This window comes from Bufo gargarizans, chromosome 2 (genome assembly GCF_014858855.1).
Source record: "Bufo gargarizans isolate SCDJY-AF-19 chromosome 2, ASM1485885v1, whole genome shotgun sequence".
NCBI lineage: Eukaryota > Metazoa > Chordata > Amphibia > Anura > Bufonidae > Bufo > Bufo gargarizans.
Genome location: NC_058081.1, coordinates 527,657,279 through 527,670,383, shown reverse-complemented (window position 1 = coordinate 527,670,383; position 13,105 = coordinate 527,657,279). Strand labels below are relative to the sequence as shown.

Genomic DNA, 13,105 nt, shown 5'->3' with positions numbered 1-13,105 from the left:
AAGAAGCAATTTAGTAAATGTATGCATTAATTCCCCAGGTCAAAAAGAGGGACATTTAAGGATCAAAGAGGGACAGAGGGACATGTAAGTGTATGGGAGATATAGTATACAGGGTCAGACTATAGAACAGGTGCAGCATATTATAACACATATTACATTGTATCACCTTATATTTTGTTATACTAGGTTATTACAGTGTATGTTCTATAGACAGCTATTTCAGAAGAGTGGGAGTAATAGGCTTATTGTAGAATTCTATTGTAAGTATGGATAATATAATCATAAGCACTAGTAGAGTTATTATAGTAGCTATAATGATATTACAGCACTGGTAGGCTTGTTATAGTAGTAATAGTGATATTACATCACTGGTTATAGTAGTAATAATATTACAGCACTGGTAGGGTTGTTATAGTAATAATAATGATATTACAGCACTGGTAGGATTGTTATAGTAATAATAATGATATTACAGCACTGGTAGGATTGTTATAGTAGTAATAGTGATATTACAGCACTGGTAGGATTGTTATGTTAGTAATAGTGATATTACAGCACTGGTAGGATTGTTATGTTAGTAATAGTGATATTACAGCACTGGTAGGATTGTTATAGTAGTAATAGTGATATTACAGCACTGGTAGGATTGTTATAGTAGTAATAGTGATATTACAGCACTGGTAGGATTGTTATGTTAGTAATAGTGATATTACAGCACTGGTAGGATTGTTATGTTAGTAATAGTGATATTACAGCACTGGTAGGATTGTTATAGTAGTAATAGTGATATTACAGCACTGGTAGGATTGTTATGTTAGTAATAGTGATATTACAGCACTGGTAGGATTGTTATGTTAGTAATAGTGATATTACAGCACTGGTAGGATTGTTATAGTAGTAATAGTGATATTACAGCACTGGTTGGGTTGTTATAGTAGTAATAGTGATATTACAGCACTGGTAGGATTGCTATAGTAGTAATAGTGATATTACAGCACTGGTAGGATTGCTATAGTAGTAATAGTGATATTACAGCACTGGTTGGGTTGTTATAGTAGTAATAGTGATATTACAGCACTGGTTGGGTTGTTATAGTAGTAATAGTAATATTACAGCACTGTTTGGGTTGATATAGTAGTAATGGTGATATTACAGCACTGGTTGGGTTGTTTATAGTAGCAATAGTGATATTACAGCACTAGTAGAGTTCATATAGTAGTAATAGTGATATTACAGCACTGGTAGGGTTGTTATAGTAGTAATACTGATATTACAGCACTGGTAGGTTTATTCTAGTATTAATAGTTATATTGCAGTTCTAGTGGGGCTTGTTTTGGTATTAATAGTGATATTACAGCTTGAGTAGGCTTATTATAGTGGTAACAGTGATATTACAGCAATAGTGGGTTATTATAGTAGTAACAATGATATTACAGCACTAGTTGGGGTATTATAGGAGTTATAACAGCATAAAGGCTCATGCACACGACTGTATGTATTTTGCGGTCTGCAAAAAACGGATCCGCCAAAAATACAGATGACATCCGCGTGCATTCCGTATTTTGAGGAACGGAACAGCTGGCCCCTAATAGAACAGTGCTATCCTTGTCCGTAATGTGGACAATAATGGGGCATGTTCTATTTTTTGCGGAACAGAAATATGGACATGCGGAAACAGAATGCACACGGAGTAACTTCCATTGAAATTAATGGTTCCGTATACGTTCTGCAAAAAAAAAAACGGAACGGACATGGAAAGAAAATATGTTCGTGTGCATGAGCCCTTAGGCTGAGCTCACATCAGTGTTCAGCCTTAGGGCTGTTTCACATGAGCGGATGCCGTGCGTGTCATCCGCAGCGTGAATGACAGCCAAGCCCCGCACTGAACAGCAGACACACGGAGCAGTAACATGATTGATAATACTCCGTGCCTCTCTGTGACCTTTTTACTACAAAATGACAGTGAGATAAAGTTGTCACTGTCATTTTGTAGTAAAAAGGTCACAGATTCAAAGGGCATTATCAATCATGTTACTGCTCCGTGTCTCTGCTGTCCGGAACGGGGCTTGGCTGTTATTCATGCTGCGGATGACAGGCACGCCACCCGCTCGTGTGAAACAGCCCTTACTATTCTCATGCTTTGTTATAGGACAGAAGAACGGAAAGGACAGATTCAGCACATAACTGAGCTGCAGAGAGACTATAATGGGGTCCGTTAGGTTTCCGCTCTGCAGGCTTTGTTGGGCTCAATTACGGTATGTGCCAAATCTGTCCTTTATGTTCTTCTGTCCTATAACGGAGCAGGAGAATGGAAGGCTAAACACTGATGTGAACTCAGCCTGAACTGGCTACTTTTTGAGTAATAAGTATATTAAAGCAGTAGCAGCATATGAAAAGTATATAACAGCAGTAATAGGGTGTTATAGGAGTAATGTAATAGGGTATTATAGGAGTAATAAGTATATTTCAGCAGTAACAGCAAATGAGAAGTATATAACGGCAGTAATGCAGTGTTATAGGAGTAATGTAAGAGGGTACTATAGGAGTAATAAGTATATTATAGCATTAACTGGCTATTTTTTGAGTAATAAGTATATTACAGCAGTAACATGGTATTATATAGTAGGAGTAAGAAGTGTATTATAACAGTAAAGCTATAACGGGAGTACTAAGTATATTTCAGCAGTAACAGCATATGAGAAGAAGTATATAACAGCAGTAATGCAGTGTTATAGGAGTAACGTAAGAGGGTATTATAGGAGTAATATGTATATTATAGCATTAACTGGCTATTTTTGTAGTAAGTATATTACAGCAGTAACATGGTATTATATAGTAGGAGTAATAAGTGTATTACAGCAGTAAAGCTATTATGGGAGTAATAGGTATATTACAACAGTAACAGGGTATTATAGGAGTAATAAGTATACTGATGTAGCAGGGTTAACAAACTAAATGCAACTAAATGTGTTAAGCAATTGCTTTTCAATGGCTTTTGTTTCAAGATAACGCAATGAGTTAAGATATTTGAGTTAAGAGTGTGTGTGTTACCTCTGCTACATCTGTATTACAGCAGTAATAGGGTATTATAGAAATAATACGTATATTACAGCAGTAACAGGGTATAATAGAAGTAGTAAGTACATTACAGCAGTAACAAAGTATTATAGGAGTAATAAGTATATTATAGCAGTAACAGGGTATTAGAGAAATAAGTATATTACAGCAGTAACAAGGTATTATAGGAGTAATATGTTTATGACAGCATTAAAGGTATAATAGGAGTAATCTGAATATTACAGCAGTAACAGTTTGTTACAGAAGTAATAGGGTAATTACAGCAGTACTAGGGTAATATATCACTGACCAGGTTAATGCAACAGATAATAGGATATTAAAGTGGCAACAGGGTATTAAAGCAGCAAAAATAAAGCATTTATGAGTATTACACTATTACTGTTACTAATGTTACTATTACTTATATTAACAACCATATAATAGAACTATAAAAGAACAGGGTGTAACAAAAGTGATACGAGTGCTTAGAGGAATAGTAGGTTTAGAATCCTGAGTTTTTCTGGCAGTATTGCTGTAGGAGAATTAGATTCTGGATGAAAGCAATAGGTTTGTTAGAAAAGTAATAAGGGTATGAGAGTACTAGGGTTATTATAACAGTAATTAGATAGTACTAGAGTCATTAGTGCAGGAGTATCAGGGATTATTATAACTGACCGTAGCAGGGGGGGAGTAGGTTCCAAGCCCCAACACCGGGATGCTGTTGCCGTCATTCAGTGGGATGCGGTGCTGCTCCACAGTGAGCTCCATGCTGAGATCCACCGTGAGGGGGAGCACCGGGCAACTCATAAATGCCACTGAGGAGGGGGCGGGAGGGAGGAGTAGATGACACCGGGAGGAGGGATACCACCAGGGGACATAAAAAGAGCAGCGCTGCCGTCCCCCACTTTGTGCCGACTTACAGTTAGCTGTGGCTGTGAAACATGTCATTGCTGCATCAGGTGTGCACACAGCGCTCGCCTCAGTAGTCACCTGCCATTTCCAGTAAGGGCTCATGTACACAAATGTATTTTCTTTCCGTGTCCGTTCCATTTCTTTTTTTATATGTGGAATCATTCATTTTAATGGGTCTGCAAAAAAAAAAAAAAAGTTTATTCCGTGTGCATTCCGTTTCCGTATGTCCGTATTTCCGTTCCGCAAAAAAATAGTACTTGTCCTATTAATGGCCTTAAAACGGACAAGGATGGTACTGTTCTATTGTGGGCCAGCTGTTCCGTTCCGCAAAATACGGAATGCACACGGACGTCATCAGTATTTTTTGCGGATCTGTTTTATGCAGGCAGCAAAATACATACGGTCGTCTGCATGATCTCTACTTCTGATAGACATCGGACTGCATAATCATGAGGTCTCTGACTGCAGAGACTTCCTAAGTTTGAGTGTAGAAAGGGTTACCAGAGCAGCCAGCATGCTGGAGCAGATGTAGCCATCAGGCTAAAAGGGGGAAGGTGTGTGTGTGTGTGTGTGTGTGTGGACGGAGTGTACTGAATCCTGTAGCTGCAAGTGGTGTGGTTCCCCCCTCCCTCCCCTTCAAAATAATGCAGGAATGGTTTCTTCCCTGGGCTCCTCCACCCCTCCCCTGTGAAGTGTTAAGAGGAGCAAAGCTGGGGGGTTAGCCTCTTCTCTCCGGCTGCTGTCAGGAGCTTTATCCTGCAGGTATGGCTGATGAGAAGCTGGTGACTGCCCTCTGTTCCCGGGTGCAGACTGGTCTGGAAGTGTCGGTTGTCATAGGCGGCACCCTAATGCTACCCGGAAACGCAGGTGGTTGTGACACTGTTTCAGATCTTCCTGACACAGCAGGCGTTCTACCCGTTCCAAATCTTCCCGTTGGTGCTCGCCATTGACGTCCGATCTGAGTTCCTCATTGTTCTTTTGGCCAGTCAGGCGTCCTGGGTCAGTCAGACCAGCGCGGTTTCGGTGGCACCTGCTCTTCCAGAGTTTCAGCCCGTGGTTCCTGTGGATCTTCCGATGCCAGAGGGCGGTGAGTTTAATTTTATGGGAGCCTGGGATTCTGGGATTTATAATAATAGTTTTATTCCAGCCCTTAAGGCTTTGTTACGTCAGCGCCCATTGATAAAATTCCTAGAGCAGGGGGGTTCATAAAGAAGTCGTTTTCTGTGGAATTAGCCCCCTGGGTTCTCATGTGGATGATAACACTAAGCAGACGACTCACAGCAGTAGTGCTTGGTGGAAATACGATGAGGAGTTTCATAGACAACTAGCCCTGCAGCCAGAAATCAGGTGACGTCTGGCTGCGTTTAATGTTGGTGCAGAAGACTCAATAACGGGTATTGTAGATTCTACGGCCTGTGTAAATATAAGCATGAGTGCTCGTCCTGTGGCGTCACCCACGCTGCAGTCCGATGCCCCTGCCCTTCCCCAAGATTATCTACCAAAACCTCAACAGTGACGGAAAAAAAGGACCCTGGTGAGCGTGGATGCGATGGCCCATTGGCTTGATCTGTATCCCAATAAGAAAGCTGTAGCGCAGTTGCGTTTTGGCTTCACTTTAGTTTTTTTCATCCCATATTTTTTTTTTTGTGACACCCATCTTTTGCGAACAGTTTAAAATTGGCCCGTGACCACCCCGATGTTTTGGGGAAAAAGATCGCTAAGGAGGTAAATTTAGACAGGTATTTGGGCCCCCTTCTATTCCTTACCCTTCCTTAAATGGGTGATACGTTTTGAGTCGGGATCCCGTTCCATTACCCACTACCTCGACGATTTCCTTTTTGTTTCCCCCGGCGGCTTAATTTTTGCCAACTTTTAAGATGCCTTCCAATAGGGGCGTACATAGAAATCATTGGGTCCCATAGCAAGAATCTGAATTGGGCCCCCTAACTACGCCCACTACTCATCCTTTGCCCATCCCACCACCTGCCCTGGATCCTCCCCTGCTACACCCCCATTTATGGCTCAAGAAAAATAGGGAAGAAAAATGAGAATGTAAAAAATTAAAAAAAAAACTGTTATCCTAATTAAAGCATGAATGTTCAACCAGTGGCCCTTCATCTATTGCAACTACAAGACAGGGCATGCAAGTGTTTTGTAAGCTAGTTTTGAACCAGCTGGAGGGCCGAAGTTTGGACATACCCAAACTTTAAAAAAAAGCTTTGGGGCGGGGGTGTTGGTTGTGGCAGCCAATAGCAGACAGTGATGGGAACGGGCCTCCCTAGCGTCACCCGCAATGCTAGGGAGGCTCAATCTCATTGCGGCCTGCTATTGTATGTCCCCACGTCGCCGGATAGGCTGCTGGGCACACTGTCTATGTATAACAGCAAGTTCATGGTGGGGGGGGGGGGGGGAAGCACACTGTCCTAAGTCCTCTATGAGCCATATAAACAAGTGTCCCCCCACCCTGCAGGAACTACTCTTGCTGCTGCCCACTGTCTTCCTCCCACCAAGAATCCCCCCCATAAAGTTTTTCCTGTTCACTGCTCCTAATGGCTATGGACAGGTGGTAGTGGCACACAACAGGGGAAAGTCAGTGTTGCTGGTCCAGCGGCGGTGAAGCTGGGGGTCTGGGCTGTGTTCAGTCCATTCTCCTGTCCGCTGGGTGCCTGACAGGCAGCACGTGACCTTGGTATACAACTGCCGCGCCCACCTGCACAACTGCTGAGCCTGGTGGAGCTTTGCACTGCTAAATGCTGATTAGACAGTGTGCAGCAAAGTCCAGCAGACAGAAGAGAGAGAGCAGCAGCAGGGAGGGAGGGCGTGTCCTTTCTTTGCCCCCCCTCCAATACTTTAAAAAATGGTACCCCCTCACAGTAGTATTGCCCTCATTGTGCCCTCTCTGTGCCCCTTTCACAGTTGTAATACCCTCTTTGTGCTCCCTTAACAGTAAAAATGCCCACTGTGCCCCATTAATAGTAGGAATGCCCACTGTGCTATTAATGCCCCCTGTGCACCCTCCATAGTAGAAATCCTCATTGTGCACCCTTCACAGTAATGTCCGTTTTTTTTTTTTTTTGTTTTTTTTTTTTTTTATCACAGTAACTATTTACCTTGTCCTGTTCCTGAAGCTCACATACCTCTCTTCCCTGCAGGCACAGATCGCTCTGCAGCACTGTGTGGGGGCAGAGCTTATGCAGAATTGCGGGCTGCAGGCTCCTCCCACACAGGCCAGCAGTGCGATCTGTGTCTGCAGGCTAAATGGTGGAGCCGGGAGAAGTCTTCCTGCTTCCATTCTGTGCACCACCAGCCTGAAGGAGGGGAGAAGCGGGGAGCTGAGCAGTGAGACAGGGCCCAGCTCCCTGTGCTGCAGCAATAAGCGCTTCCATCTGTATTGATGGAAGTGCTCATTGCTTCTGGCACCCACCTGAGAGCTGGCACCCGGGGCGGACCGCCCCCCACACCTTCCTTAGTATGCCACTGCCCTGAGCAGAGGAGAAGGGCCCGGGACGGAAGACAAGTAAGCCTCATCAATGATGTTAACTAGTAGCCCCATATTAGCTAGTAGTGTACTAGCGATCATAAGTCTTCAGGAGGCGGGGCCTTCCATGCACTCCGGGTTCCCCCCACCGCCACAGGCCCCATAGCAGCTGCGTGGTACGCCTTCCAATTTTTCATGCATTGCTTCGGCGTCCCCATTGCGCAGGATAAAACTGTGGGTCCCACTACTTGCCTAACCTCCTTAGGGGTTGAAATTGACACAGCTCTTATGGGTTTCCGCCTTCCCAAAGACAAATTTACAAAACGTACAGACTTGATTGAAGGCGTCTGGTCGGTGACCTTGCCCCAGATGCAATCCCTCCTGGGTCTCGTGGTTTTTGCACGTATTGTCATGCCCATGGCTGGGGTTTTTCCCTGCGTCTTTCCCTGGTTACCAGGGGTATTAAGAAGTCGGAACAGAACACCATACCCAATTAACAATTAAGCTGATTTGCATGTCTAGTGGGATTTCTTCCGCCTTTACAATGGCCATACCTGCTGGCAAACCGCCGACTAGTCTAATGCGGACTTGTACTTTTTATTGATGCGGCAGCTTTGTTGTGTTTTGGGGCTATATCTGGCGCCGCTTGTGCCACCTTCTGGCAAGAATCTTGCTGCGCTGCAGGCCTCTGCAACAATGTTGCATTATTAGAACTGTCTCCCATAGTGGTGTCTACTGAGTTCTGGGGTAACGCCGTCCGAAACTGTTGTATTTTATTCTGGACTGATAACAAGGGTGTATTCTTATTGTATTAACAGCTTGTCATCCTCATCCCTTTGCGGTTTTGGCCTTATTATGGCATATGGTGCTACGGTGCTTGGAACTCAAAATCTGGTTTCGGGCTCGTCATGTCCCTAGTTCACATAATACCATTGCTGATGCTCTCTCTCGTTTCCAGTTGCAGAAGTTTCGAGACCTGTTGCCGGATGCGGAGATGGAGGGCTTCCCATGCCCACCCCACCTGTGGGATCTGGTGACCAGCGGTTGATTTCTTTAGTCCAGGCTTGGTTGCACCAGCCACCTGGCTAGGTCATGGTAAGGCGTGGGCAGAATGGTGGGCGTTGTTGATAAACAGGTGCCGGTTTGTACTGAGAAGTCCTTATCTGTCACGCTAGCTTATCTACTTTGGTTACGCGACCGCAGGGTTTCCTAACCCGGCAAGCCTTAAAAGGCTGGCATAAGGAATATGTTAGAAAGGAATGTAGGCGCCCAATGTCCTACTCTTTACTGTGCTGCCTACTGGGAGTTACTGACAGTTTGCCCTACCCCTTTTGAAGCTGCGTTTTTTCGGGCTAGTTTTTGTATTGCGTTTTTCAGCGCCCTGAGACTCAGCAAATTATTGGCCCCATCTAAACTTCAGCCGGCCAGTTTACTGTTCCCTGACATAGTCCTATCCAACGGGGTGGAAATCCTCCTGTTTTGCCTCATGTGACCTTGGATTTGTTAACCTATTTTTTTTTTTGTTTTTTTTTCCCCACAGATATCCGCCGTTCGATAGTTTGCGTCCTCGGCCACTCCTATGTTTTCTGGGTAGCCCACAGGATGAAATATAGACCTAGAGGTAGAAGCCTGGGTTTCACGAATATTGAGGTCCACTGGCGAGGAATCCGTGGCCTGCGATGGTCTCAGGTATTGCAGAAAGCCGTTGAGTTGAGCAGGCTTTATTGCTCCCCTGTCATGTTGATTATACATGCCGGTGGTAACGACATCTGTTTTCCAGCTCATCCCTCATGACAGCACAACAGGAGGTTGTTCCCCTTTGACCTTCTTGGCACAGAAAACAGAGGTTAAAAGGTCCCTCCCCCCTCCACCCAGAAGTAGTTCTTCCTGTCCCTACAGGGGATAGACACAGAGAGGTTCCCTGCTCTAGGGTTGAAGTGATTCTACAAGCCCTCTTAGGGCCTAAGGCCTCTCCTTCCAGGTCTCGAATAGCCTTGCTAACACCTCTCAGGGTAGAGGTCCCTAAGCAGCCCCGAACCCATCTGGCGGAGTCCAAGCCTATCGGAGGGTTCTTTGATGGTCTGGGTTCGATCGTTGGGTTCATTCTCATCCTTCCTACCCTATAAGTGGCCAGGCCAATACCTCTTATGTGGAGGTCCCCTGGCTTGCTCCTAACCCTGATGAAGTTGGTAATGCAGCTGGTGGTTACCTCACTATGTATGGCTATGGGTTCATGGAGCTTAGATCCGCTGTTCCTTACTAGAGTTCAGCAGGATCGGGCCTCAGTGCATCTGAAACAGTCAGCAGCTGGAAAGCCTTTTCTTTTCTCCTTACCAACGCTCCATGTGCAAGATTTGGCAGAAGCTGCATGACATTATTGGTGCTTGCGTTGGCTGCACATACTCCAAGATTGGTAAGTAAACCATGCAAACTATTTGTCAGGTAAGTAAACCATGAATGTGTTTAACCAACTGGATTGCCTCAACAGTTATAATTACTTTAATTGAGAATGTGTGTGGATCTAAATGGGAACTTGGGCAATAGTAGCATCAACTGTTTTTTTAATGAGGACTGAATGTGGATTTAAGATTTTCAGGCTGCATTCAGGAGTATACGGACTCCTTTGTGGTGGTGTTGGTCATAATTGAGTGTAACAAATGGTGGACTTGCCCACAGGGAGTCCAGTGGTCTGGCATACCGCTTCTTTAAAAATTTGATATGCTGTTTTTCATGTTGAAATAATGTTGGTTGGAAAAAATGTATGCCTTTTTAATAAAGCTCCTCCCAAAAAATAAAATTGTCAGTGTTTATGGCAGGTGGGATGCAAGGTTGGGTAAAGGGGTTATAGTTCTCGGCAGTCTGATAGACCCCAGACTGCATGAGGAGATGGTCTCTGACTGCAGAGACTTCCTAAGTTTGAGTATGGAAAGGTTTAACAGAGCTGCTAACCTGCTGGAGCAGATGTAGCCATAAGGCTAAAGGTGGGGGGGAGTGTACTGAATCCTCCCAAATAATGCAGGAATGGTTTCTCCCCTGGGCTCCTCCCTCCCCTCCCCTGTGAAGTATTAAAAGGAGCAAACCTTGGGGGTCAGCCTCTTCTCTCTGGCTGCCATCAGGAACTTAGCCACCCTCCCTCCCTGCTCTATGTTGGTGTTTTTGTGTGATTGTTTTAACTGTTTTCTCTCTTTTGTAGAGATTGTTTCTTCAAGTCACAGCTGTTGGGCGGTGTTAGTCATAATGGAGTGTAACAGAAGGCGGACTTGCCCACCGGGAGTCCAGTGGTCCAGCATACCACTTCTTTAAAGACTTGATATGCTGTTTTTCATGTTGAAATAATGATGGTTGGAAAATTTACGCCCTTTAATAAAGCTGTGAGCGACCTCCTACCAACAAATGTAATGATCAGTGTTTTTTATGGCAGGTTGGATGTAAGATTGGGTAAAGGGGTTATAGTTCTCGGCAGTCTGAGGTTCACTCAAGTTGCCTGATATTAAACGGGGTTATTGGGTTACTGGGCGTACTCACCCCATGTCTCTCAAGCAGTGGCGTGCCAAAGGTTTTTGGCACCTGGGGCAAGTCCTTTATCTGGCATCCCCCCATACTTTAAAATACTTTCCCCCCTCACAGTAGTTATATCCACATTGTGCCCTTTCACAGTAGGTATGCTCTCAATGCATCTCTTCACGGTAGTTATATTCACATTGTGCCCCCCTCAGAGTAGTTATGCCCACAACATGCCCTCTGACAGTAGCTATGCCCACATTGTGCGCCCTTGTCATAGTTGTCCTCACTGCACCCCTTCACAGTAATTGTGCCCACCTCACAATAGTTATACCCATATTGTGCACCTTCTCAGTAGTTATGCCTTCATTGTGCTCCCCTCACAGTATTTAAGCCCACATTGTGCCCCCACTCTTTCGCTATACCCAGTCTGTTCCCCTCAGTAGTTATGTCCTGATTGTGTCCCCCTTCACTGTAGATACAGTATGCGCTCTGTGCCCACATAACAGTTGTGCCCCCTTCACGGCAGTAATGCCCTCTCGGTGCCCCCTTCACGGCAGTAATGCCCTCTCGGTGCCCCCTTCACGGCAGTAATGCCCTCTCGGTGCCCCCTTCACGGCAGTAATGCCCTCTCGGTGCCCCCTTCACGGCAGTAATGCCCTCTCGGTGCCCCCTTCACGGCAGTAATGCCCTCTCGGTGCCCCCTTCACGGCAGTAATGCCCTCTCGGTGCCCCCTTCACGGCAGTAATGCCCTCTCGGTGCCCCCTTCACGGCAGTAATGCCCTCTCGGTGCCCCCTTCACGGCAGTAATGCCCTCTCGGTGCCCCCTTCACGGCAGTAATGCCCTCTCGGTGCCCCCTTCACGGCAGTAATTTGTCTTGTTCCTGATTATCCCTTCCAGCACTCCTCTACAGGCAGCCAGGCACAGATTGCGCTGCAGGCACAGGCAGATTCCTGCAGGCTCCTCCCACACAGGCCGGCAGTGGGATCTGTTTGCAAGCTGAATGGTGCAGTGAGGAGCAGAAGGTTCCCTGCCTCGCCATTCAGTGTGTCGGCTTGGAGTGCAGAGTAGCTGAGAGGTCAGTAAGTGAAAGGGCCGCCAGCTCCCCTGCATTCCAGCAATGAGCGATTCCATCAGTATTGATAGAAGCGCTTTTTGCATCTGGCACCCGGGGCGGACCACCTCCTCCTTGGCACGCCACTTGTCCTGAGACAGCCTACACTTTATTGCTGAAGCTTGTTGACAATTTTCTATCCATAGTTGATGTCGCCACATTGTCAATAAGTAGCACTGGGTAGACTCAGACTCAAGGCTCATTCAGACGGCCGTATGCTGTCTGCAAAAAATGCGGATCCGTTTTTCTGCGGATTAGATACAGACTCATTCACTTCTATTGGGCCCTTTTCTTCTCTTCTATGGCTCCGCAAAACAAATAAAACATGTTAGTGAAAATCAGGACGTGGCCCTGTTGAAGTCTATGGGTCAGCAAAAATTCACATTTCAATCTGTTTGTTTTTTTTGGAGGACATGCTGATCTGGCCGCAAAAAAAAATGGATCTGCATTTTTTGCAGACAGCATATGACTGTCTGAATGAGCCCTAAAGCCTTATTCACACAGTCAGGGAGATTTATCAAACTGGTGTAAAGTAGAAGTGGCTTAGTTGCCCATAGCAACCAATCAGATTCCCCTTTAATTTTTCAGCGCTCCATTGGATAATGAAAGGTGGAATCTGATTGGTTGTTATGGGCAACTAAGCCAGTTCTACTTTACACCAGTGTTAATAAATCTCCCCCAATGTTCGGTCAGTGATTCTGAGGACATTATTATGCACATGAAAAAAGCGACCTTATTTAATCCGTGAAGTATGTGTTTGGTCCATGTGTCTGTTTTCGGCAAACAGGTCGTGCCTCTTATTTTTCCCCAGACAGTAATAGTGCATCACACAGTAAGGGCTCATGCACCCGACCGTGGTCAGCCTGGGAAACATGGTCTATTTGTCAGCCGCACATCCTGGGCCAACTGTGACTCCCCTGACCCAAACTGACTATCATAATAATTTATGATACAGTCAGTCACATGATGATGAGTACACAGAAAAGCAAGAGAAAGGGTTTATAGCTAAGTGCTCTTCCATAGGTTTCCTCAGGACACAGA

At 45.3% G+C, this 13,105-nt stretch overlaps 1 protein-coding gene and 1 long non-coding RNA gene across 2 annotated transcripts in view; one reads left to right on the top strand and one right to left on the bottom strand.

Annotated features, from left to right (window-relative positions):
* Positions 1-3,879, bottom strand: part of LOC122928538 (aldo-keto reductase family 1 member D1-like) — a 54,642-nt gene extending 50,763 nt beyond the window's left edge. Inside the window, exon 1 of the mRNA XM_044281468.1 lies at positions 3,733-3,879. Within this exon, the coding sequence (XP_044137403.1) occupies positions 3,733-3,864 (132 nt within the window). The 5' untranslated portion in view covers positions 3,865-3,879. The remainder of the gene's footprint in view (positions 1-3,732) is intronic.
* A 143-nt stretch (positions 3,880-4,022) lies between these two features.
* On the top strand, positions 4,023-10,824 carry LOC122928539. Its single transcript, XR_006387891.1, has 3 exons — positions 4,023-5,056; positions 8,406-8,542; positions 8,988-10,824. It is a non-coding gene; the product is annotated as an uncharacterized LOC122928539 (long non-coding RNA).
* The last annotated feature ends 2,281 nt before the right edge of the window (positions 10,825-13,105 follow it).